We start from the raw sequence: 27,794 nt of genomic DNA on the forward strand, positions 1-27,794 counted from the left end.
ATGATATTTTGGCGAGGACGACAATTCTGAGATACTTTCAGGTATGAATTCCTTTTTGCAAACATTTTTCAAACATTGCTCAGTTTCTGACCATTGTACAGTTATATTTAAAAGCTTCTGTATTCTGCAAAAGCTTCTGCATGTTTCAACATTTACATTTTTATTGAGACTTTGGAAACAATATATGCATAATCAATTTATTACATCATCTAATTATTGAGGAGCTTTTTAACTTTTAAAAAACGTATTTACTAATATATTTTAAATGTACATACTATAAAAACAACCACGTTTTATGTTCAAATTCTAAAGGTTGTTAAAAAGTGATGCTATGAGACATGCTGTCACATCGGTGAATAATCATTAACCCCTGAACTTCTGTAAGCAGTACAATGCAATTTCACTAAAAGATGTCTGAGGTTATTACAATACTTACCGTTTCCATTGCACCTCAAGTCTTCAATATTATCTGGTGGAATGGTCAGACACACTGAGGATCCCTCATCTGAGGGGGGGCTGTTCACTCTGAATAACAACTGTTAATACCATACAGAACTTTCAGTACAGATGAAAATGACAAAGTCAATTATTGCTTCAGGCAACAAAGCTAAATATTTTATGCAGACCACTCATCAAGTAGCTACTGGACATGTGCTAAACGATGCTCAATTTAACAAACTTACATCACTGTGAATGTGGCTTAGATAAGCCTTAAAATTATGTGGTATTGCTCGACGTGGACAGCCTCAGAAAATAATAAGTTCCATGTGACATTGTCAGATGCGTCAAACAGACCATTAGTCTAGGACAGCATGTGCACAATTTGTTTTCAAAAATACAATTTGGTGATTCTTACATCAGCCTGAAGAACAGAAATCTCTCTATTTCCATCCACGCTGCTGAAATTTCATACATGCTGTCATTAATTTAATATTACTATAGATAATGAAGGGATCAAAACTTATTAATAATATTATATTCTGGCAAAATATAATATGCAATGAAATAATACAGAATGATTCATAGCATATTGACATGTACATTTTTTAAAAATAATTACATACCGCCAAAAGACAAAATCTATTAAGTCAGTATTAATCCCAGTATTAAATAAATTATGCATGTCACCTATATTTGATCCCACCATGTGATATGTTCCAAATGCTCAAAGATCTACCTTTTCGGCAGATATGGTTTGAGTTAGATATCTGTGAGAAAGAGACACAAAAGGAAAGCAATGTTTAAAGGGGAAAACGTTTTTGAAGAAAAAAAAGCCATATTGATTAATGTGAGCAAGTATTATTTTGTGTCAGATAAACAAAGAAAACCATTACATTTAAAATTAAAAGTTGCATAGTTATTATAGGCCTAATAGAGCACCAAAACCAACAGAATTGTAAAAAAAAAAAGTGTTTAGTTTTAGGGGACTGACAAAATTAATGTTCGGGAAAAGGAACGTTGAACTGGAAAACAAAGAAAAAATAAAGAAAAGAACAGGTATAGTTACCTGCGAGTGGAAAAGCTGCAATCCCTATGACACGAGATGGCTTTCAAGCTTGGTACAGCCACCACAGTGCTAATTAAAAGTTGATATTTTCTTAAGAATAAATCTGAAGTTCTAATAAGTTAATTTAGCTGTCTGACATTTTCGCTATACGCTGCCATAGTCATAAGGCAGCTGCCGACGCTTCGATGCGAGTTTCCGTGCTCTCCATCGTGGTCTCGTCGTCCACATTTCCTATCATCATGACACTTAAATGATAGGATAGCGTCGGAACGTGCTGCATCACCATCCAGGGCAGGAGTTTTGAGTTTTTAAAAAAGTGATGGGTAAAATAATACAAACAAGCGTATCATTACCTACTAGAACACTAAAGAAAAATACCAAAACAAAAAATAAATAAATAATTTTTTTTAAAAGGAAAAGGAAACCCCTCCACCAAAAAACAATTTTCCAAATTGATTAGCCAAATTAACATTGTAAATGCTTGCTAACATTATATTTAGATCACTGTACAGCTATTCTGCTTTTACATATATGTTAGCCTATATTAACTTTATTTGAGCAACTACTGCTAAATGTTGTTGCACAAATATTCAGCAAAGTAAAGATACAGACGCATCACTAAAAAGTTAGCCAGTACTTTATGTAGGCTAGCTAAATTCATGCAATTACATAGGCCTACTCACTCCTTAGACTATGGTTCCGCCGTAAAAAATGTTGCTATTGCTTTCTCTTTTTACGGATTTCTCTAATGTTTTCAACTTCCTGCATGGTATTAAAACCCACAAGTCTTCTGATCCATGCTATTCTGGCATTACACAGACCACTACTGTATTATGAATCTGCCACTACTCGTACTCAGCGTAGCTGAAAATAAATAAATTAATAAATAAATAAACAAATAAATAAACTTCGTCGCAATCTCCTTAACACTTCTTACTGTCGAAAGGTTTTACACCAGATTCTGCCATTAGACCTATTGCCAAAACGGAGACAACAGGTTTCTAAAAAAAAATACTATCATATAGCCTATGCATATATCAGAAGATGATACTACTTTTAATAGTTAATTAAACTGAATGTTTCTCAGTGATCTCTGTTATAAAAAAACAAAATATATTTGTACTGAAGTGGTTTGACGGTTTATTCCAGTCAGTAGTTGGCGTTTTGCAAAAAGGAATAGGTGCATAGATGGGGACATCTGGTGGAAGATTCTTGAATTGCGACACAATTTTATTACATTTAATGCAGTTTTTTCTGTTTCTAATTCTATACGTTTTTGTTCTTCATTATCATCACCCTGTATGTCCATGGCAGAACAAATTACATTTTAAACTGTGTCAATTCCACCCTGTTAAATGTGAATTTGTTCAGTAACAATTTACAGATTTCATCCCTCCATCTGACTCCCTGTCTATGCCCTACCTCAAAAATATTGTTACATATTGTGACATTATATTATGTGCAACCTCTTTTATCTTGCAAGACCTTATAACCCTCCTTGCTATTACACAACATAACCAATATGTACAGTTTGCCCAATTAGTCTCTATGGCCGCTGGAACAAAAATGTTAACTTTTTATCAGGTTTGTTAAATAGTGGTTTATGCTATTGTTAACTGGAGTTGGTTATTTCTACACAGTCAATCATATACCACACAAAACTCTTTCTTATATGTTTTATGGATCTGTGCTGCTCATATTCTTGGATGTATAGCCTTTAACTGCTCTGAACTCTCAATATCAACCAATCCACATAATAGGCCTCATTTACAAAATGTACGTACAATCACATTTGATCATAAACTGTGTGTAAGGACATTTCCAAGAACATTTTGGCATTCATCATTTTTCTTATCTGTATTTGGTCATGGCTGTTTCCTTATGTTAATCATATGAACAGGATTGCGCATAAAATTTACAAACAGCCAGCATTCTTTCTCTCATACACCTGGAATACACACTAAAACAAAGGTCTGTGCATGTGTCCTGAATCCCAAATTGGTTTTTCGTTGGAACAAAAGTAAGAGCAATTTAAGAAAAGTTTTGTAAACGAGGCCCATTGTGTGTATCAGGGAATATGGGCAGAATTCACTGAGAAAACATCCTCTAAACAAATCTAGATCAGTGGTTTCTAAACCTGGTTGGGGCCACTTGTGTATGCTGGGTTTCATTCCAACCACAACTGCAATCTCAGAATTTTAACAAGCTGTTATTTTTCTTTAATAGGTGCGATTCGTAGAGAGATTATTTACCCTAAATTACATTATGGCAGAAATAGCAATAGATTCCATGAATAATTAAATTTAAACAGTCTGGGGAACGCCCTTTCCTGTTTCAGCATGACAGTTGCTCTGGGCACACAGCAAGGTCCATATAGAAATAGTAGAAGAACTTGACAGGCCTACACAGAGCCCTGACCTCAACCCCATCTAACACCTTTGGGATCAATTGGAAAGCCAACTGCGAACCAGGCCTAATCACCCAATCAGTGCCGGACCTCACTAATGTTCTTGTGTCTGAATGGAAGCAAATCCCTGCAGAAATGCTCCAACATCTAGTATAAAGCCTTCCCAGTAGTGAAGGTTGTTATAGCAGCGAAGGGTGGACCAACTCCATATTAATGCCCATAGTTTTGGATGAGATGTTGGATGTCAGGTGTCCACATACTTTTTGTAGTGCATTTTGGGCATTATGTGGCATGGGTAAATAATCCCTCAAAACATGAGAAGCATCTAATTTAGGAAAATGAACAGCTTGTTAAAATTATGAGATTGCAACTGCAGTTGGAAAAAACCAACATACACAGGACCTAGTTTAGGAACGGTTTAGATCGCAATTCTTTTCAGATGTCAGCTATACAACTTCCATTGGCTGCAGATTGGCAGGGCACCATGGCAGGGACCAGTCAATTAGATAATTCTGAAATCTGTACAGCATTAACCCCACCAACGAACACAGTGAGAATATTTAGTTATATGTTAGTTATTTAAACCTAACCTAATTCGTTATATCAATACCAATCTGTACGGCACACCATCTCTGTCATTTAACCATCTATCCGTATTCACTGTAGTATATCCTTATCCTTCAAATTAATTTTACTGTTTTTATTTCAACCGAGATTTTGATGCAGCTGTTTGTCAATTGAATCCAGATGTGGTCGTGGCATCGCGTAGCTAACAGGTATGGGCTTCGTTGTTTTAGGCTACAGACATGGGTTGTTGGAAATGTATTCATTCTAGCATAGGGGAAATTTAATAGCATAATGCTATTTATTTCAGTCTCTAAAATCAGCAAACACAATCGTACCCTAATCTAATTGGACTAAGCATACTTTACTAAGCTTAATTAACCTAGCTAATGTTCAGGGAAAGTTGAAGGCTGTATAAGAGAACATTAATTAAGACATAGGCAATTTAAATTGCTAACAGTTAAATAAACAAATGTTAAATAAACAACCACTTAATCCCCGAAAGACCAATTTACACGGATGTCAACCCAGAGGACCAGACGCGTTTGCGATGTCATTCGCTGCAAGCTGTTTCAAGTGTGATTGGATAACATACAAAACCGGTGCTCTAACGTTGGCTACATTTACCTTCATGATTGTAGACTAAAGCCAGCTAGCTACTGTTGCTATCAACACAATACCATAGCGGCTGAATGAACGCGTCAGCATAACTGTAAGCAAGTTTTTCCATCTAGACTAGCTAGCTAACGTGTTTAATATGACATATTACTAACGTGCTAATATAGACGATACCAGTGGCTTTAGCAATGATTAAAAAAAGACGATTCACGAAAAATCCGAAATTAATATTTAAACCGAATTTCATTTAGCGAGTCTAGATGTAGCTAGATTAACTAGCCATGGAATCTTTCGAGAGATAAACTCTAACGTTACCCCAGTAGAATAACGTTGAGTTAACTAACGTTGTGGCTAGGTAAATCAGTTTGTCATCTCTCTGCATAATCGTTAGAGAATACAGTATTGATTAATTTTAAAGAAAACGACATTATTGCAGCGAATAAAATGTAAATGTAGGTGAACGTTGGTGGTTCCAGAGACAGATCTAACGTTAACTCATGGTTTTGATGCCAGGCAGTTGGCATATCGTTAACTTGGCTTGCTAGTACATTAATTGGGTTTCGAGAACTAACGTTACATTTTTCAGACCGTATTGTTAATCAGTGTTACAGACACCTTTCTGAATTCAAATATATGTTTTTGCAGTATGAGGGGGGAAACCATAGGAAAACGCAAGATTGCCAGCAAACAAATACCCTAAATTGTGTACACTGCGGTTGCCTAACAACCAACCTTAAAGAGACCGTACTCTATTTCTAGGTCTTGTCTGAACCAGTCAGAGTGTCAGTCGTTATACATAATATTATTTGCCATTTCATAACTTTAATCAATAATCCATGGAGGGATTAGATATTATATTTCCTTTTGTTCTTGATGCAGAAACTCGCTGAAAATGGACGCGCTTCACAACTTTCCAGAGGACGAGAGGGTTGAAAAGGTCACTCTGGATCAGGATCCACCTTACATGGAAATAAGGGTGTGTTGTGCTGCCTCATATTTTCTGATTTATTATTCTTGTGGAATTAATTAGCCTATACTACACGTCTGATTTGGTTTCTCCATGATTTAAACATGTTAGTGTTAGAATTTACCGTATTTAATGAAACACCAGTGGATGTAATATAATTTAACCTGTAGAGGATAATATCATTCCGCTAGCAAGACTGCTATTTTCCCTGTTGCATTCACACATTTCTCTTTGTTTTTTTGTTCTTTTTTTTTGTGCTTCAGAAGATTTAAACTTTTCATTGCATGTACATTACAGACAATTATTCTACAGCATCCAACTCAAGGTATATTTAAATTTGCAAATTATAATGGACTACTTGAATAGATAGGAAAAATGTAAATGTATGCACAGTAAAAAGGTTGCTGTGGAATAACAAGCAGTTCATTGAATGCTAATGGATGTTGAAAGCCTGGGACAAAAGAATGTAAAAAAAAAAAAAAAGAAAAAAGAAAAATTCCAAAGAATGTGGTAAAATAATTTATTAGGCCCAGGTTTTCACCTTTCATCCAGATCTTTTTCTATAATGCTGGATGTGATTTGTCATCCGGATAGACAACAGTAGACGGTCCCCCGAATGCTGGCTGGAAGGAGACTGGTCCATTGTCCAAGTGGTCCTCAGCCCAGAAAGGTACTGTACCACTGCTGCAGATGTCACTCTGCAGCAGAGGTGGGCAAGAAGGGCCGGCTACATTTGTGGTTTCCATGCCAACTTCTGGCCTCAATTACTTAGCTAGCCCTAACATTTATGCATTTTGACATTTTAGCACATTTCTTGATCAGTGCATGAATGACAGCCGAAGACTTGCTGTGGCCCTCTATGAAATGTTTTACTGTGATCTAATCTACAAGTGAGCCAACGTCGGTATGTACAGCCAATTGGCTCATTTAGCCAGAGTAATTGGTAGAAACGAAAACCTGCATGCAGACCAGCCCTCCAGGACTGTAACTGCCCACACTTGCTCTACAGTGTGGTCTTGTGTGTAGCAGTGCATATATGCATATATGCATTATGTGCTTACAGCATGCATACCTTTAATATGCAGTGTGATATGATGGGTTGTAGCATGCAGAGCTGCAGCCGTCTGTCCTGGTGTATGCTGTTCTGTTTTCAGTGGAGCCGAGCTATGGCTTGAGCTTGCCTTTGGGAGAAGACTATGAGAAGAAGAAGCAGAGGTTGCAACAAGAGCTACGTCTGGATTACAGACGCTACATGGCTCAGGTAATCTCGGTTGCGTTAAATTGCATTGATGTGTAAAAGTCTGCAGCCAGCTGGAGCAATCAACACAAGGCTGAGATGCAGTTGCATACATTCATTGCATATTTATTACAAATTATTCAAATGGGAAAAAAAAGCCAAACAAATGCACATTAATGAAGATTAAGACTATGGAAGAGTGACATTGAGGCAAAAAGAAAACAATTGACTCTACAGTCGGTTGGTATTGGTATTGTTGTGATGAAACTACAGGAATAAATTATAATATCAATTATTATGACAAGTTTGCTGGCTAACACTGGATAGGGGTCATTGATGTTTTTATAATGCTTTAAGGACCATATTGAAGCATCATTTGTATATATTCAGAACACACGCTGTCTTATGAGATCTTAAAAACTTGCAGGAACAAAATCATGGGGGAAGAAAGGTAGGATATTTTCACAACTTGGGGAAATGGCATGCTATACATGCTAAACCTCTCAGCAGTTAAGCTGCTAAATCTGCAAGGAAATTATTACTTTGTTTTTGGGAAAAATTGTTTTAGGCTTGATTACTCTTGGAAATAGAGCTATTAATCAATCTGAGTTGGCTGATCAAAAATTCATATTATTCAGGTGGAATTATAGGAATTGCTGTGAATGGGAAAATGGGTTTTGTTGTTCTGATCTGATGTATCTAATGGGTGCTTCCTCTGCAAATTTGCAGCATCTGAGGGACTTACTAGTGATTTAAAAAATTACATGTATGATTATGTAGCATGTGCTGGTAAACATATACAATCCATGTTGTTAAAATGCAGGTTACACTGCATTTTCCATCTTCATCATTATCGGGTAATCTGACCTGGATTGTTTCTTATCTTTAGAAAAAGGACATGAAGAGTGTTGAGTCAGGCTCTCAGGCGCTGTCTCTGCCTATCGCCGAGAGGAGATCTGCGAAGGTAGACTCTGCGCTGGCACATACTGTGGGAAGTGTAAACAACAAAATAACTTGTGTGTGAATAGAGACGTGCTGTAAATCGCCCTGGCTAAGGCCATGTTCTATGTATGGTAGTATTGCAGTAGAGTACAACAGGTTGTGGGAGGAAATGGAGCAAAGTTGGGAACCCTGGGAAACCCTTGGGACACGTAGAGCGTTTCCCACTTCAGCATGAACAGACTTGCTTATCAGAACATGAACGATGATTTGCTGGCTGGTGTTGTTAGTGGACACTGTGGGAATATCGGTGTGTCTTAGCAACCAACTGTTCACACACCTGTACACAGGAAAGCTGGGGCTTCTGCAAAAGTGAGCAGAATTTTCTATAAAAATCTTTTTTTCTTCTACTTACTGTAATGAATTAGACACAACATTTATATATTAGTATGCAATGACAAAGAATTTTCACAAGACAACCTATGCCAAGTAAATATTTAAATTTAAACTCTGTATATTGCACTTCATTATAATAGGACTCTTTGTCATTATCATCAACCTATGATTTTTAGGTTCTTTTATCCTTTTTCAAGAATCCTGTAAAACAGTTTTTTTAAAATCATTTTTAAATAGTTTTATACCATACTAAGAAGTTTGTCATTGGTCTTTCCAGGACAGATTAAGAAATGAGAGAAACGAGGAGTACAATCAGTTTCTTAGAGGACAAAAGCAGGGAAGATTCACTCAAAACTCAGGTTTACAGGTAAATTCACAAAGATAACCTTTTCTTTTTTGTGCTATGTGGCTACTTATTATCTTAGATTTATATTTAACAGCGCAAATGTGTAGAAATGTAGTAGAAATGTGTAGAAATGTAGTAGAAAATGCCATAATGTTTTTTATTGTCTGTTAAACTATTTTCCAATGGATTCATTTTGATAATTTATTTATGTATTTGTTTTACAAAGCTAGCTGTATATATTTACTGGCTAGGAGCAATGAAATGAAGGTTGGGCAGGGAGCAGTTGTTTTCCAGCACACTGGCTGTACCTCCCAAGCTCCTCCTAACAGGTGAGCTGTGCTGTCTCAGCAGGAGCAGAACAGGCCTGGGGAGCACCATACTATCCCCAGAGCTCGTCCAGAAGTCCCCAAACTCCCGCCTGTCCACAGCGCCCCCGCGCCCCGCGAGCGTCTCCCATCCAGGAGAGACGCGGCCACCCTGACGGAGGCCGGGATGGGGACGCAGACCCGGCAGAGGCGGGGTCGCAGGCGCTGGGGGGAGGGGCCGGACCCCCCGGGCAGGAGGGTGGATTACGACTCGCAGCAGGACTACTCTGAAGACGAGCTGGACTTTGTGGACAGAAGGCCCAGACGGATCAGGGAGCCTGAGTACACCGAGAGGAGGGGGCACCGGCTGTACCACAGGCCTGACCGGTACTGCTGAACAGCTCGTCTGTTACTGCTCACCTTCTGAGCGCACGGGCATTCATCCTAAATCTCTCTTCCAATTCGTTTAAGACAGAAGTGAAAATTGACCGTAAATAAGTATGTTACTTATTTTTCTAAATTCTCTTTCAGAGAAGTGCCAAGACTAAGAGAGAGAGCGGTTGATGACTCTGATGATTACCCTGAAATGGGTCATTATGTCCAAAGACCAAGGAATGACAGGTGGTGCTCTAGGAATGTGATTACAGTGGGGTGCATGTTGGGTAAACAGTATGGCTCCTGTCTTTTACTGATATTGTTTGCTTGTGGTTGCCCTTCTCTCCTCAGCTGGCTTATGCTTTATACTGAAAGTTGTGTTTAAGTAAAATCAGAAGGTTATTTGGGCCCATAAGGTTGTAAAGAGTGTAATTACTTTTACTTGGTTGGGATAATGCAATGTAGCATAGTTACAAGTCACCGGTCAGTTAAAACATGGTGCTGTTGTGTTGCGCATTGTTATGGTTTAGATACTGCTAATGTTAAACTCCTGTCTCTAGGTGGACCTTTTTTGTTTAAACCCATGACTAAATTGCTGAAGTTTGATATCTCTGCACCTCACAGAGTTCACTGGGAGAGGAGGAAGGTGGAGGCCCCTCCCGTGTACGAGGATGACTATAGGGAGAAGATCCAAAGGACACTGTCAGCTGCACCCAATCCAAAGTACTGGCCTCGCCTTAAAATAATGGGGGGAGGCAGGGTGTTCAGTAGAAACGGGGAGTTTACAGTGACGACCAATAAAATAATGGATAAAGATTATAAAATGTGCATTTCTAAAGTTATCTCTTCTCCCAGTATCAGGTCATCATACTGTGAGGCACATTGTACTGTGGATAAGAATGGTGATGTATGTAAGGTTCTGGTTCATTTCAATGCCAAGGTGGCTGGATTCACAGTGCAGAAATGGGTTGCTTGTACTCATCAATTCTGCCAGTGGAGTTTCATTGATCTGGTCGAGTGGCGGTCCTGTTTATGTGTTTGGCGGGTGGTGTGGTGGAACATATGCCGTAATGAAACATCAGATCTTTCTGTGTATGATTAGAAGTATAATTGGGGGGACTGTATCATTGCAGTCTTGATCAGGTCTGTGTAAAGGTGTCTAGCCCTGTCTCTGTGGATGCGTTTGTACGTCAGGCTGCAGAATCTGCAACCAGCACAGGCGAGTGAGAGAGCCAGATCGGTCAGCACCAAGGACAGGGCCGAGTTTGCCACGGGACTGATGATCGGTAGGGTGTGCGTGCATGTTTGTGCGTTTGTGTTTCAATTTGGAAGGGTATGTATTCATGCATACATCTGTCTTCAGTCTCTCTAATTGACTTGTCAGCCATTTTTAAAATAGACTTAATGTGTGCTTTCTGTTTTCTTTGGAGGATCATTCCAATGTTCAATGGAAGAGCTTTGCTGAAAATGAAGAAGTGCATATACTGTTCCTTACTTAATTTAAGATTCACAGTCAAGAATTCTAAATTTCCTACCGTGTTTTTCTAGAATATTGACATTTCTTGTTATTTGAAGCAGATGCCATCTTCTCATTTCCTTGCTGTCCTCCTCCATTGCTCAGCATGTGCTGGGAAGCTGGCCATTCCCCTTATGTGGTTTAGCATGTCGCTAGTGATCTGCACAGACATAAAACCCACACACCCAGCTCGGCATACTAAAGAGTAGACTATATGATGCCAATGGAAATCGTTTGCAATCCATATTTATGTATTGAAGTGATCAAGAACGGTCTAATAATTTGCAACCTAATTTGTACATTTTTCCACAGAGAAAATTACAGGTGCAGCAATGGGTTCTGGATTTAGCTTGAGGGCTTCATAAACCAGGAAGATTTCTGAATGTCGTTGCTTTAGAAACCACACAAACCTTTTAGGTTATCTCATGATCTTAGTTTTTTTTTATTTAAAAGATTGTAAATGTTCAACAGTTCCTATTTCCTGAGTCCAAATGACACCCTTCAGCAGTCATGTGACACAAACCCAAACATCTAGCCCACCAGTGGCACTGTCAGGCGAAACCGCGGTGGCTTTTTTCTCTCGTTTCATTTTCGTTTGGCTTGTATTGCTAGCAGTGTGCTGTGTGGTGTTGCAGGAGCCGCGGACGCAGACCTGGCCGCGCAGGCGAGGAAGGAGAGGTACAGGCGGGAGCTGCTGGAGCAAATGGCCGAACAGCAGAAGAACAAGAGGAAGTAAGCGGTGTGCCGATGGCTGTGGGAGTGCAGCAGCTGTCACGCTGAGACCGCTTCTCTGAATGGCTGTCAGGGGTTTTTTTTTTTCACGGGACGGCGCTGTCCCGGGTGCGAGAGGTTAGACTGTTGAGCCGCACGCAATTAATTGGCCTCCCCCTGTCTCCTGTTTGCCCTCTCTTATTTTATGCTAAGGTGCAGTTCTTTTTTTGGCTCAAGTTTGACACATTTTGGCAGATTGTTAGTTGGGAGAAAATGCGAGATTCGTCCACTGGGGGATTGAGTCATCGTTTGAGACTCCTCAGCCAAGAAGGATGCCAGGGGCTGTCTTATGTTCTGTGTTTATCAATTAGCCGATCAAGTCAAATCAACCAGTTTAATTAATACAGTATTTTTGAGCAGTGGTATTGTGGAATTGTCTGAGTACGTTACTGAAAAACAGTGCGATTCTAACATTTCTTCTCCATTAGGGAAAAGGAACTGGAGCTCAGAGTTGCTGCCACTGGAGCCATTGACCCAGAGAAAATGGTACTATATTCCTTCCAACAACATGTCATTTTTGAATGAAGCATAACCGAGCAAAGGGAATAGACATTGGCTATGTTGACACGCTGTTTGAAATATAAATCTGTACTGCGATGGGGTGTTGGACACTTTGCTTCACAAATAAGGGCTGTCCTGGAACAAAATAAAAAGCATGACGATCCACAAAGCTGAGATTAGGAAATGTAGATTTTGTATGTGAAAGACTGAGTGAATTCTATGAAGAGTGGTTATGTGATTTTCAGGTATCTTCTAGAAGGCAGGATGATTTTCGAGGAGTCAGAATAGAGGTAAAATAAAATGGACAGATGTGGATCCTGTGACATAGTTATGAATTTACTTACAAAACCTGAAGAAATGTGGTCATTTTCTGTGGGCAGAATTTAATAATGAAATGTGATTCTTTTTCAAGCAAAACCAGGATCAGGTAAATGTGCACTTACCTTTAACACACAGTAGGGGGCAGACTTGGGCCAAGCATGTCTTTCTCTGACTCATCTGTACTTTCTTCTACATTCTAAACCTTAGTCTAAAATCCGCCTGACACATTTCCCTGTATTTGGACTAACATATCATCACTGCATTGCAAAATGTTTCTTGCTGACACATTATTTCATTTCTGTGAGTAACAGTCTTATCTGAAGCATGAAGCTCGGGTTGTCTTTGCCGTTTTTCTTCATTCTAAAAGCATCACCAGGCTCTGGGCATCAAAGTCACGGCTAGGCACCATGTGTGGTTGCAATATTTCCTCCTGTTAACTTCCAAGGAGATATCACCTTGAAAGAACTTCCCATGGAACAGTGTAAAATGGTATAATATAAAACAAATGCATCTCTGGGAATGGAATCATTTACTGGGATGGACGCTTTCTTATTGGTTGCTATTCGGACCACTCATTGTCTCTAAAAATGTGCTTTTGAGTCTATTTGGGGAACTATTCTTTTAGTCATTGGTCTGTTTCACAGGAGCACGTTTCCCCATTGTTTTTAAATGGGGTGTGCGGGCAGCTCCTGTGCATCATTCTGATGCGAGGCTGCATGTCCTCTGAAGCGCTGCGATTGGTCAGGTGTCACTCACCGCGCTGCCTTGTCGCTCACAGCCGGATCGAATCAAACAATTTGGGGCGGTGACCCGCGAGTACGAAGGCAAGAGGCGGGACGTCCCGTACCGGCCCGGGCGGGGCCTGGACGCGCTGGGGTCCGAGTCGGAGAGGCGGCGGCGTGAGGAGAGGCCCCCCGCCGACGCGGAGGACGGGGGGCCCCCCGAGAAGCCGCGCGTGGCCTTCCAGGCCCCCGTGCCGAGCTACGGCAGCCTGGCGGGCAGCGGGGCCGCTCCTCCCAACCCAGACTTCCACAGGAGTCTGTCCGGCACACTGGGGGAGATCATCGCACCCAGGTAGCGCTGCTCACACGACCGGTCTACTGCCCCTGAGCTGTGTGTGTGCGTGTGTGTGTGTGTGTGTGTGCGTGTGTGTGTGTGTGTGAACATGAATAAGGCTGCAATGGCATTTTCCCAGATGGAGTGAAGATCTGTATTCCCTGAATGCCCTTGTCTGTTTTAGTTTCTTCTACTTTCAGTGCACGTTTTTAAATTATTTTTTGAAAAGTTGCTCATTTCAGAAAATTGTAGTGGCTCTGCCAGTTTTGTATTAACAGTGCTGGGCTGTTTGCTGGTAGAATCACAGGTGTCCCGCCTCCCCCTGCACCCACGCTGGCAGACGCCTACAGAACTCCGTATGATGAGGCCTATTACTACTACGGAGCCAGAAATCCTCTGGACCCCAGCCTGGCTTACTGTAAGCCTGTTTACCTTTATACTGCACAAGCTGTTCTCATTATGATGTCTTTCATATGTCAAAATATTTTATTTGTCATATATAATATTTACAGACTTCAGGTGAATTCAAGGGCAGTTCTTAAAAACGTCTACTTGTTTACGCTTTGGCATTTCTGAATAATGTATTCATTATGATTTAAGGAAGCGAGTTGGTTTGTCTGTATGCTTGCAATGAGTGCTATGTTAAGTCAGCAGTCAAGGATCATTTCTATAAGCTTTATTGCTCTGGAACATGTTTTGAACCTGGTAGTCCAACTGTCACAGTTCCGACAGTCATCCATGTTGTGTTGAAACAATAACTTCCCGTGGGTGGTCAAGCTGTATCTGTGCTGTGGTATCCAAAACCCCATTGTGAACAGCAGTAGTGACAGAGGACTGGATAATGTCCCTGTAGTAAGGCCTTGGATCTGAGAGCTGAAAGTAAACTTTGGTTGGTCTTTGGGGGAGAAAAAAGTTTCTGTTTAAACACAGAACACAGTACCAAGCATTACTAAATCAGCCGTGTTGGGTCCATTGACTGGGTGCGTTTATGACACATTTGACTGAACACTACTGGGGGTTCATTTTCAAATACTTAGTGACTCTTCTCGGAAACTTCACATTAATTTCAGGCTTCAGTGAAATGCGCCGATACGTTTCCGAAGGCAATTTGCATGCTAAAACTCTCATTTCGGAGAAGGGGTCTCTTTAGGCAGACGACGCTTGCTGGGAGGCTGACTGTCGTGTCTGTGTGATCCTGCGCAGACGGGCCTGCAGCGGGGGGACTGCCTCCCGGAACCTTCCGCAGCCAGCCGCCGGGGGCCGCGCAGTCGCAGTGAGTCTCCCGGTCCGATACGGCGCGTGCGCTCCGGTCCGTTAGCCTGGCCACGCGCCTGCTGCCTCCTGCAGCCGCAGGGCCCATGAGGCGTTGGGCTCTTACCGCCGATGTCCGCTTATGCTGCCTGTCTGTGTGAGCTTCCATGTACCGGGGTTAATGAGACCTGGTTGGAATGGACTGTGACATCACGCTTTGGTGCGGAGCCTGCTAGGTTATGGCTTAGTTCCAGTGCGTGGTTACTTAAGCGAGTCTTAACCCTGTTTTAGTCGACCTGTGATTGTACGCAAGGGAAAGCCCAGCGTCACGGTGCCGTTTGAAATGGGTAGGAGCGTACAGCTTCGTCCAAGGTTGAGGTTCCCATAAGTGCCAGTAGGGGGGGCACTAAGCAAGCTTTGAGGCCCTCCTGATTTGAAGCTCACAGCAGCGTGCGGAGCTGGAGGTGAGCTCAGGTCAAGGTTATTTTTATGGAGGATGGTGAGAATCAGTCTGACCACTGAGTCTGTGGATCTGCTGCCCTCCAGCAGCCCCAGGGCAGGGCCGAGGAGGAAGAACAGAGCTCACAAGAGCTGCTGGCCTGATCTGATCACAGCTATTTCAGCTTCAGAGGCCTGCAGGCTTTTATCAAATGGAAACAATGATTTTGTTCAAGCCAATTTTTTCTTCTTCCCCAAAACTATTTGAAATAATGATATTATTGCAAAGCAAATAATTTGTTATATACACACATACCACTTGTTCAATTTTCTCAATTTATAAATAAAAGGTGAAAGCCTTATATTTTTTATTTAGATCAGACCTGGAATTAATTTAAATATTAAAGGTTTGTCTTGCTCAGTTCTGTAGATGCAGAAATTCAAAACACTATTGCAGATCCATTGTAATCTACTCAAAATGTATTTTCATGAAAGTTGGTGAAATGAATATTAGTGAAAATGGCTGTTTCTTTTGAACTAGTCAGTAATCTGCAGCATTTGGCTGTGTAAAAGGTCAAATGACTTCATATAAAGTATAAAGACCCAGGTCTGTATGAAATGCATTCAGGTCTTGATCTGGATCTTTGAAATGTTGTAAAATGTCTCAGTACCAGCCAGACAGGCGCTGCGCCCACTGGAGCTGGAGTCGGAGTCTTCCCGACAGAGAGGCCCAAACAGACGAAAGAAAGCATGCTAAGCTATCAGGAGGCGCTCAAAAAACAGGTACGCCCACCAAGAAAGGCCCAAACAGACGAAAGAAAGCATGCTAAGCTATCAGGAGGCGCTCAAAAAGTAGGTATGTCCACCTAGAGAGGCCCAAACAGATGAAAGAAAGCATGCTGAGCTATCAGGAAGCGCTCGAAAAACAGGTACGCCCACCAAGCCTGCGTGTGCAAGATAGTTGTCCAAGGCAACTGTGGTCATTATAAATCTGGTCTCGGGTTGGGAGCACATTGTTTCCCACCCAGGGCATCGTGGGAAGGGTGAGTGATCTCCTAACTGTTTCTTGACGGGTTGCTTTATAATTCAAAAAGCCTCCTGTGCAGTGCAATGTGCTATCAGTGATAGATATGAATTTATGGATTTAAACAAAGGTCCCAAAAGTAATCTCAAGAATACATGTAGACCCAAATACTGTGGAGAGAAGTGGGATGAGATATGATTCGATTAGAAGTGAAAGGAGTAGCAGCTTTGATGTGTGGAGATGTGAACTCCCACCCGCTGCCTGGTTTATTAGAGGTGGCCTGGACTACTTGTGCTGATAGCAGGAGCACTCCAGCCAGTGGTGTGTGATAGCAAAGCAGGGGATAGTGATAGCATCCAGGGGTTTGGCAGGAGGAGGTCATAAACAAAAATGACTGCCCTTATAATTAGCCTAAAATGAGTATGCATTCTTAGTACAGTAGCTAAGTGTCAGAAATCTAGCTTTTTCTTTGCCAGGCCAGAAAATGCCCCCTGGCATCCCTTTAGGAAAAATGTGTTGCTTGGTTTAAACTGACAAGATTAAAACCCTGGTGGCAGATGCAAGAAAGACAGGAGAGAAAAAAACAGGAGAAGGAAGAGAAGGAGCGCTTCGAGGCCCAGCTGGAGGCTGAGATGAGAGCCTACAACCCCTGGGGGAAGGGTGGAGGTGGCGCACCCCTCCGAGACAGCCGGGGGAACCTCATCAGTACGTCTGCTCTCTCTCTCTCTCTCTCTCTCTCTCTCTCTCTGTCTCTCTCACTCTCTCTCCAGAGCACCATCTTACTGATGCTCGCCTACTCCTACACCCTGAATACACATTCATTATGAATCATCTGATTTACAAGCGTGTCATTCAAAAGCACGATTCCATGTCCAAAATCCATTTCATTCACGTTATATGGATCAATTTTTTTTCAAAATAATTCAAAGCTCAGATCTGGAAAGACTGCCAAAATCTTTAAGTCTTTCATCTTTCGTTAATTTAGATTTTCGCAGCACAGCGGCTATTGTGTATTAATAATGCAGGAGGACCCTGCATAGCCCCTTTTCAGAATACCACTGATGTGAGCTGAGCGCAGTTGTTTAAATATCAAAAGGACGTGTGCGCTCGCGGTGAGGTTGCTGACTCGACCTGTGCTGTTTGTCCAGCGGATCTGAATCAAATGCACAAGGTGAACGAGGAGGCCTACTTGAACCCCGACTCCCGAGGCAAGAAGGCGGGGTCCGTCGGCAGGAGCCTCCAGGTGCCCAGGGGGGAAGACCGAGCGCCCTCTCCCCACAGGATTTCAGGTAGCGCCCTGAAAACCCTCCCTCTGTTAAAACCTTACTTCACCGCTCCGTTCTCAAACCAAAGTGTTTCAGAGTCCGGAAAGTCAGTTCTGTTGCGGTTTGTTTTGGCAGGGTTTTCCTATGCCCAGGCCCCTGCTTTTCCTCGCGGCAATGCTTCTGCGGACCTACCAACACCGCAGCAGATTCACGAACAGGACAAGTACCGGGACTACCTGAAGCAGCAGGTAGGCGCCATTTCAGAGCTCGGAGCGTGTGCTCACATGTCCTCCTGGAGCACGGTGCCAGGACACCGATAAAAGCGATGGAGGCTGGTGTCTTGATCTTGGTGTGCTGGTGCTGCTGGTCCTGGCCCGTCTAGCAGGGTGCCAGACTGCAATATTTTGTCAGTATAGAAGGAGCTGGCAGTGACATCCCCAGCCTCCATCTTACCGGTGGCACGCAGGCTTATTTCCCTATAAATGGGGCGTGTTTTTGTGCTTTTGATTTTTGAAAAAGACATGACCTTTAAATTGCAAGGAGTGAATGCATTATTTAGTAATTTATGCCTCCTTTTTAGCAGGAACAAAACCTGGTGATTGCTTATAAAGTGCTCAAAAAACCAAGACGGTCACAGAATAGTATTTTTTTTTACCTGCACACTTTCTTTTTCTGTAATTTCTCACTTTCTGCTACTTTTTTCACTAGGCTTGACATATAAAGTGGTCCCTGTGCTCTGTAGCACTTATTGAACCAGCAGTCAGTAAAACATGGCACAGTCACATGACATGTGCGGATATATATTGTGAGCATACTATACAAGCACAAATGGGCTCGGTTCAGTTTAATGCTCAGTTTTTTCATTTTGTTTATCTTCACTTCACATTTCAATGTGATAAGGATGTTGCTTTCATTTCCTTCATGTACTTTAAGTGGACGGTTATCTCAGATTTGTTTATGTGTGTGTGTGTGTATGTGAGTGTGACAGAGGGAGAGAGGGCTATCAGCATTCAAGCTGTTGTGCATTTTTGAATGCACTGATGTTCAACATTTTTTCCATTTTAAATATTTATTTGCAACCCTTGGGAAATGCATGCTAGGAATTTGCCGTCTTATTAATGTTCTCTTACTTGTTTTCCTGCATGCTGTCTAGGGGATATGAAGAAAGGAACTCTTCCGCTAATATTCCTTATCTGTGTCAGGTGTTTGACGTACTGTCACTGAGTCAGTTACTACTCCATACAGTAAACACGGCAGCCATGTTTTACATCGCCAGGAATCCTGATGTATGATGGGAAATGTTCATTTCCATATGGGTTTAAAACCTTTACATTACAAGTTGTTTTCACCCTCACTTTCATGAAATTACAATCTCACAAAGTGTTGTGAACACAGTCGGGCTTCCACATTTTGAGAAACATGTACGCTTTAGTTTTACACAACTTTTGAAGTTGGAAACTGTTCATTTGGCACCCTGTCCTGCAAGCAATAAAGGGAGCTCATGTTAGTTCAAGCAGACCAGATTTGCATTTAGAGTAACCAAACCTAAGGGGATACTGATGTAATAGGATGCAGATTCTAGATTTTTTACTTCCACACACCGCCCGCCCCCCTCACCACCACCTGAAGCCATTCGGTTTAATTAGTGTAATCAATGTGCACTGGAGAGAAAGTGCTCATTTGAACAGCCAGGTTTGGAGAGCACGCGGCCAAGCCCTCGTCTCCGCAGGGGGGTTGGCGGTTGTGAAGCTACGCGCAGCGGGCGGTTCGCACGTGAGACGAGGCCCCCGCCCCGTGTTTCTGCCGCAAACAGATTGAGGAGAAGCGGCAGAAGGAGGCGGAGGAGCGGGAGCGCTTCCGGCTGGAGGAGGAGAGGGAGGAGAAGAGGCTGGCGGAGCAGAGGGCTCGGATACAGAGGGAGTACGAGGAGGAGCAGGAGAGGAAGAGGTCCAAGGAGAGGGAGGTCAGTGCATTCTCTGTGAGAAAGGCACGAGGCCAGTTCTCTTACTTCCCACTTCTGCAGCTGAAATATATCTGAAACGTCTTTAGTTATGATGTCAATCGAGGGTCAAGGCACTTCTTCCGAACAGCATGGTAGCAAAATGGCTGTAAGCCTACAGCAGTGTGATAACACTGGGAATAAGAAACTTTGTTGTGATGGTCTTTCTGAATGATAAATGTTGCCATGGTCACAGCCTGGGGAAGCTGAACGGAAGACCAGGGTGGAGTGGCGGTAGAGTGGCGTACGAGCAGTGGTAGTCCGGCGGTAGAGTGGTGGTAGAGTGGCCTACGAGCAGTGGTAGTCCGGCGGTAGAGTGGTAGAGTAGAGCGCCGTAGGAGTGGCTTCATTCCTCCAGTAGTATCTCAGCGCGGGCCCTATTCTGCTCGGCAGCAAAACGCCCAGAACGAGGAGCAGATCCGGCTGCTGGAAGGAGAGCGAGAGCGCAGAGGAGGAGGAGGGAAAAACGACCGATGAGGGAGAGACCGTGAGGAGAGGAGAGAGGGCAGAGGAGAGGTGCAGCTGGAGAGTGCCCAACACGCGCGCACGCACACTCACACACACACCCACCCATGCGTGCGCTTTATAAACAATCTCTGTGGCAAGAAAAACAACCACCCAAGACTTCAGAGGAAATGATTTGAAAGCTGATCTCCTCTTGATAAAATAATGGAGGTACCGTGGCACCACGTGTAAAGTATCTCTGTAGAATGAAGCTACGGGCTCACAAGATTAGACTAATGATTTAGCTGGGTGACACCAAATGAAAAGGCAGTGGTGTTTGTGCTCTATTCTAATGGATGCAAAGGAAGTGTTGTTGTGGATCAGTTTTATTTTGTGCACTCTTGCATTCCTTTTGGGAAGATGCCTAGGGAGCCATCTCCACCAATCCCAGCTGTGCAGAAAAGGCTCGCCTCTCAACTCAAGTCCAGACCCCTGTCTGTGGACAGCCGGCAGTCCAGCACTACTCTGTCTGTGAGTGTCTAGTGCTCATCTAGACATCTGCGCACAGTTATGCTAATCAGCTGCTTCGTTTTGAGGTGAAGAACTGTCAATCAACGGAGGCTTCCGATCGAGTCCTTATCTCCAGTAACTGTAGATATCAGATGAGATTGGGGATACTAATGCTAAATGAATGTAATAGACACTAATACAGTATGGCCAGAAAATACCTTGACACATGGTAGGACAGTAGTAAGAAGGAACAATTGGTTGCTACAGTATGTGACTGGTGCTGAGCTATCAGCCTCCCCCCCCATCCCACCCCCCCAAATTCTTGTGCAGGAGCGCTCCATGTCCGTTCCACCCTCCCCACCGGTACCGGCCCGGAAAAACCAGCTGCGAGCCACAGGTAACGCTCACCGTGAGCACAAACGCACAAATCTGTCACTTTGAATGTTACTGTGGTGTCAGTGTGGTCAGGTCAGGAGCTGGACTGCAGCTTTCAGAAGTGTCAGTCTGTCTGTCTGTCCGTGTCTGTGTGTGTCTGTTTCAGTGGAGCAGCCGGGCGTGATCGGCGAGCTGTCGGCCCTGCGCAAACAGCTGCGCAGTGAGCAGAGGCGGCTGGACAGGGAGCTGCAGCAGACTGAGAGGGACAGGGAGAGGGAGAGGGAGGGGCTGGACAGCCCTGTCAGCACCAGGTAAGCCGCTGAACAGATGCAGAATCAACATGGATTGGCTGAAACGGTTACATTTAAATGATCTAAACCTAACGTTAGAATCACAGCAGCTTGTATGCTAGAAAAAGGAATGAATTTGTGTTTTGGAACAAAGAGTGTATGTTGAGTTGAGCTCTCAGGGGATGCACTGTGCAGTCACAGGCAGATCGAGATGACTGATGGAGAAAGAGGTCTAATGCACAGTGAGATGGGGAATTGCCTGCTGCCTGAATTGCTCTCTCCCTCCCTGACTGAAACGCTCTCCCCCTCCCTGACTGAAATGCTTTCTCCATCCCTGACTGAAATGCTCTCCCCCTCCCAGACTGAAATGCTCTCTCCATCCCTGACTGAAATGCTCTCTCCCTCCCTGACTGAAATGCTTTCTCCCTCCCTGACTGAAATGCTCTCTCCCTCCCTGACTGAATCGCTCTCTCCCTCCCTGACTGAAACGCTCTCCCCCTCCCAGACTGAAATGCTTTCTCCATCCCTGACTGAAATGCTCTCCCCCTCCCAGACTGAAATGCTTTCTCCATCCCTGACTGAAATGCTCTCTCCCTCCCTGACTGAAATGCTTTCTCCCTCCCTGACTGAAATGCTCTCTCCCTCCCTGACTGAATCGCTCTCTCCCTCCCTGACTGAAATACTCTCCCTCCCTGACTGAAATGCTCTCTCCCTCCCTGACTGAAATGCTTTCTCCATCCCTGACTGAAATGCTTTCTCCCTCCCTGACTGAAATGCTCTCTCCCTCCCTGACTGAAATGCTCTCTCCCTCCCTGACTGAAATGCTCTCTCCCTCCCTGACTGAAATGCTCTCTCCCTCCCTGACTGAAATGCTCTCTCCCTCCCTGACTGAAACGCTGTCTCCCTCCCTGACTGAAATGCTCTCTCCCTCCCTGACTGAAATGCTCTCTCCCTCCCTGACTGAAACGCTCTCTCCCTCCCTGACTGAAACGCTCTCTCCCTCCCTGACTGAAATGCTCTCTCCCTCCCTGACTGAAACGCTCTCTCCCTCCCTGACTGAATCGCTCTTTCTCTCCCTGACTGAATCGCTCTCTCCCTCCCTGACTGAATCGCTCTTTCTCTCCCTGACTGAAGCGCTCTCTCCCTCCCTGACTGAAACGCTGTCTCCCTCCCTGACTGAATCGCTCTTTCTCTCCCTGACTGAAGCGCTCTCTCCCTCCCTGACTGAATCGCTCTCTCCCTCCCTGACTGAATCGCTCTTTCTCTCCCTGACTGAAGCGCTCTCTCCCTCCCTGACTGAATCGCTCTCTCCCTCCCTGACTGAATCGCTCTTTCTCTCCCTGACTGAATCGCTCTTTCTCTCCCTGACTGAAGCGCTGTCTCCCTCCCTGACTGAATCGCTCTTTCTCTCCCTGACTGAAGCGCTCTCTCCCTCCCTGACTGAATCGCTCTTTCTCTCCCTGACTGAAGCGCTGTCTCCCTGCCTGATGCTAAGGAGGAGAGATGCATGCATGTCACTGCACCAAGGCATGGAGCTCTAGCTGGCCCTAAAGCCCTGAAGGCTGATATGGTGGAGTCATCCCTATTCATGGTGATTGATATAGAGCAGTAATTCAAGTAGTTCATTCTTTAAAGGATGGGGCTGAAGCTCATGTTTTGGCTGCTCCATATTTCCTTTCAGGTGATGGGATATATCCTCAGGGTCCTGCTAGCCAGAGGATCTTCAGAGACCATAAGTGGCTTATATAGCTTATTCCATGATTAGACTCATGGTACTGAAGCTCACTAACAGTGATACTTATGAGGTGCAGTGCAGCAGTGAGCCTGCTGTGTTCAGTGTATTCAGGTAGACTGCTCTGCTCTGTTTTTATTCAATGGAGGGGTTGCCACTCAAAGCCTGTAACACCTCAGAGGTGCTCTGCTGTGTGTTCAGGCTGTAGTATTGTGTATGTGTGATGTGTCCAGGCTTGCCTCTCTCAGGCGGTAGCGTTGAGCGCTCCGCAGTGTCCGGTCTGTGACGCGCCCCGCTCTCGTTCCCAGGCGACGGGAGCAGGCGCAGGTGGACGTGTTCGAGATGGCGAGGCTGCGTCTGCAGGCGCCGGTCAGGAGAAACTCCAAAATGGCCGCCGGGCCCATCAACCTGCAGAACATCCGCGACTTCAACCGCCTCAAATACCGAGGCGAGTGCCCCTCTGTGCTGCCGGCCGGGCCGCAGGAATACCCCCCCAAACTGCCCCCGCCGTCTGCGGTCACAACCCCCACATCGCTCACCATTACCAAAGCCCTTTACCTGAGGCGTAGCAAGAAAGGACGTAGCTTCAATACTCACGTTGGGTGCTACCATTGTACCCTTGAGCAAGGCAATCAACATGAAGAATTACAGTACAGATGGACAATGTGGATAATCTGAGCAGTGTTCTATGCCCAAAAGAAGGGCCTCTGCCAAGCAGTAGGATATTATAATGCATTAATGCAGTCAGTTCCAGGCTCTGGAGTTGGAGCAGTTCTGTTTGTTTTCTGTTCTCCCACTAGCAGGTGCTGATGAGGCTAACGCCCCTCTGAGACCACCAGAATACCCCTGTGCCAGAGCTCCTTTACCTCTCAGGCCACAGCTCCCCAACCCGTTTAATCTGCATATGAACTTTCTTTGGTTTCAGCCAAGCTCGTGATGTCATGTATGAATAATAAGAGCCCTCCTTATGACCATAAAATGCATCAATCACATCGGAAAGCTTGGCAGGAGACAAGGAAACGGGCGACTACCAAAATAAATGAGTTGAATGAGTTCCCAAGTAGGAATTTTGCATGAGTGTGTGCGTGCGTGTGTATTTACAGGGTGAAGGTACAGACTGAGGGGGTGTGGGTTCATTATCTGGGACAGGAGTGGTACTTCCTTTAATCTTTGAGTAACAGGGCTCTCTGGGACACCCGGTCCTGCCCCTACCTGGCCTGGCCCCCTGCTGCCACCCCCACACTTGCCCTCTACCTGCCCCTGCTCCCCAGGCCAGCTGCTGCCAGGGAGGGTGGAGGGTGGTGCACAGCTGCCTGAGTGATATTCAGTATAAGATGAAGCTCGCTGTATTAGTCTGCATTCCCAAGGTAACTGACATGGTGTCAGGCCTCCACATGAGCCTGACGCTGTAGTCATGTAGAAATGAGGGTTAAATTGTGTGTGTGTGTGTGTGTGTGTGCGCGCGCTGCAGACAGCGAGTCCCGCGAGGAGGTGCGGCAGACCTACCCGGACCCCCCCGTGGACGACCGCAGCCTGGAGCTGCAGCAGCAGGCCCTGCTGAGGGAGCAGCAGCGCAGGATCAACCGCATGAAGAGGAGGGAGGCCGCCGGTCAGTGGCTCATCCCTCCGCCAATCACAGAGGGGGGGGGCGGCCGCATCTTTACCGAGCGCTTCTAACCGCTTCTCTCTTCCCCCACAGAGTACTTGGACCTGGCCCCTCAGGCATACCCGACTCGTGATGTGGTGAGCGTCGAATGCCCCTCTCTGCGCTTGTCTTATTCTGGCTGGATATGTAACGCTATAAACTCCCCATGAATACGAATGGCCCCGTGTACAGGGGTTCTGATGGGCGACTCATGCGTGTCTAAAAATGGCTGTATTCTTTCAGAGGAAGAGCTCGGCTGAGAACCTGCTGAGAGAGTCCCTGCTCGAATCAGAGAGCGCTTTTATCGGTAAGCCCAAAATCCGCCCCCCCCTCCGAATGGTACGGAACCCGAGAAGGGTTGGCACAGGGCAGCACTGCGCCAGCCTGGCACTGGGGGGCAGGGGGAGGGGGGAGCGTTAGGGTCGAGGGCTGAGGGCGGCAGCGCTGGGATGGCACGGAGGCTGCCAGCGTAAACGTGGCAGCCGGGGCGCGGCACGGCACACGGACAGCTGGTGCCAGTCTGAGAGGAGTCGGTGTGCCAGACACAGGCAGCGGGGTTAGCCAGGCAGGGAAAATAACAGCAGAGAGGGGGAGGGAGAGAGGAGGGGGGTAGAGAGAGAGAGAGAGCGATTGAGAGAGAGATAAAAAGAGAGAGAGGGAGAGAGAGAGTGATATATATTCACTGTTTCATCTAATTTACACTTGACATTACACCAGCTAACATATCCTATGCACACACACACACACACAAAGTTGTATTCTGTTCATATGTTTATTGTTTGTTGTACCTATGCTTTGGCAATATGTATATATACGTCATGCTAATAAAGCTTATTTGAATTTGAATTTGAGAGAGAGACAGAGACAGAGACAGAGAGAGAGCTTGGGTGGGAGGTGAGGAGTGAGAAACGGCCGTCCTGTGCATCTCTCAACACAGCCTTTCAATACGAGACGTATAGCTCTCCACCAAACGGCTGATGAAACAGACCTGTTCCCTGTGCCGTTTCTCCAGACTCCAGCGGGGACACTTTCCCCGCGCTTACGGACCGCCAGGCCAAGCCGGGCCCCAGAGCCAGACCCCCCTCAGCCACAGAGTGGGAGAGGGCAGCCAAGAGGCCAGACTACGAGCGTGTGAGTGTCCCACGGCCATCCCAGGTCACTGTGGAAGCGCGCACACGCATACAGTCCTGTCTCATTCTTTAAAAAGAAATGAAGTGCATTGGGATGTGAGGTGTGTAGACTTACGAACGCTCACAGTGTTATTTTATACTACAGCCATGTGTGAGCCTGAATAAGTGCTCCAGCTGCTCGTATTCATTCATTCATTCAGGATCACTACAGACAGCTTTTCCAGCAGTTTGTGCTGAGAGAGACTGCACTGGAATGTGAGGTGTGCTCATTAGTAATGCTCCCACGCTGATATAGTCTGACTGCAGTCACATGACCTGTTTTTTAGGAGCGCGCCCCCTCTGAGAGCCCGGCAGAGCCCGTGGGGCTGACGGACTCGCGCTCGCTGCGGTCGGCGGACAGCCTGAGCCTGGAGCAGCTGCAGCGGTCCAACCAGCGGCGCATGCAGAGGCTGGAGGAGGTGGGCAGCCGGGCCTCGACCGCAGGTGGGTGGAGCCGCCGGCCGGGGGGGGGGGAGGGGTTGGGGGGGTCAGAGGGGGCGCGCTTTGGGGCGGGACGCTGACGTGCCCTCTCTCCGTGCGTCCCCAGGCGACGCGTCCTCGGATGACAGGGACAGCTTCCAGCGGAGCGCCACCCCGCTGGACCCCGAGCGGCGCTGCTCGGTGCAGACCTTCGCCACGGAGCCCTGGATGAGGCCCGGCACCTCCGAGTCCCTCAAGCGCTTCATGGAAGGGCGGGGCCACAGGGAGGCCCACCGCTGGGAGGCCCCCGACTGGGAGGGCCCTTCCTCTTACCGCGGCTGAGCGTCCCCCCCCAATACGCTGAGCACTCCTCTGCTATTCCCCCCCCCCATACACTGAGCACTCCTCTGCTATTCCCCCCTCCCATACACTGAGTGCCCCTCTGTGCTATTCCACCCCCCAAACACACTGAGCACTCCTCTGCTATTCCCCCCTCTCATACACTGAGCACTCCTCTGCTATTCCCCCCTCCCATACACTGAACACTCCTCTGATATTCCACCCCCCCAAATACACTGAGCACCCCTCTGCTACTCCCCTGGGTGTGTGTGTGTGTGTGTGTGTGTGAACGTGTATGTGGGTGTGCGTGTGTGAGCATGCAAGCGTGCGGACCTGTGCCCTGACAGCACAGTTTTACAACAGCAGGTCTCTGCTCACTTCCGTGAGCTCTTCATTTTCAGCCTTCCTCAAAGTGTTGACTTATTAACATTACTACATTTATGTGCAACTAATACTTCTACCTCTGCCAATACTGGAGGTGCATTAAATTCAAAGCCTGATTTAAAAAAAAAGCATAGCCTAGCCTGCATTGAGGTTTATTGGAGTGAATGTTTTGCAACCCTGTAATCCTTTTGCCAAGACTGGGAAAACCTGAGAAATGACATCACACAGACCACACAGCGAGCCAGTGGTAGAGCTGAAAGGATCGGTGTCTGTCAGCGTGTGCTTTGTTTTAATGACAGGCAGCAGATGAACCGATGTTACATCAGAGATGCCGGAAGGGATGCATTATTGTATGGAGTACTGAGAGCACTGTGGCCTCTGCCTGGGCTTGTGTGGTCAGCTGAAGCTTTGGCACAATTAGTCTAGCAGATACCCCACTTTCTTTATCATTCTTGAAGAATACATATTGAGAGAGTAATATATATTGCAAATTGTCGTTTTTAAAATGGTGTGTTTGAGTTTAATACATAAATATGAAATGTCCTGAGCACTGTATGTTTGTATGTCTGTTGCTTTTTAATAGACAAATGTAATAATAAATTATTTTAATAAAGCTGTTTTTTTTTTTGCATTCATTTGCATTGAAATTACACCATGAATGGATCCAGAATATTTAACCATAG

At 45.1% G+C, this 27,794-nt stretch overlaps 1 protein-coding gene across 1 annotated transcript; it reads left to right on the plus strand.

The window, feature by feature from the left end:
* The first annotated feature begins 5,085 nt into the window (after nt 1-5,085).
* LOC135254149 (centrosome and spindle pole-associated protein 1) lies at nt 5,086-27,724 on the plus strand. The gene is made up of 33 exons (XM_064334127.1): nt 5,086-5,190; nt 5,976-6,072; nt 6,658-6,733; nt 7,218-7,324; nt 7,728-7,751; nt 8,190-8,264; nt 8,913-9,002; nt 9,330-9,673; nt 9,818-9,907; nt 10,286-10,384; nt 10,856-10,947; nt 11,813-11,909; nt 12,377-12,434; nt 12,695-12,739; nt 13,549-13,844; nt 14,126-14,244; nt 15,030-15,099; nt 16,184-16,298; nt 17,097-17,244; nt 17,688-17,828; nt 17,940-18,052; nt 19,618-19,767; nt 20,197-20,240; nt 20,553-20,778; nt 21,088-21,154; nt 21,299-21,443; nt 23,463-23,606; nt 24,630-24,763; nt 24,854-24,897; nt 25,043-25,106; nt 25,812-25,930; nt 26,256-26,412; nt 26,516-27,724. Exons 2-33 carry the CDS (start codon nt 5,989-5,991, stop codon nt 26,728-26,730), a joined length of 3,792 nt encoding a protein of 1,263 aa, XP_064190197.1. The 5' UTR covers nt 5,086-5,190; nt 5,976-5,988; the 3' UTR covers nt 26,731-27,724.
* Nucleotides 27,725-27,794: the final 70 nt, after the last annotated feature.

The sequence above is a fragment of the Anguilla rostrata genome, chromosome 4 (assembly GCF_018555375.3).
Source record: "Anguilla rostrata isolate EN2019 chromosome 4, ASM1855537v3, whole genome shotgun sequence".
Taxonomy (NCBI): Eukaryota; Metazoa; Chordata; class Actinopteri; order Anguilliformes; family Anguillidae; genus Anguilla; species Anguilla rostrata.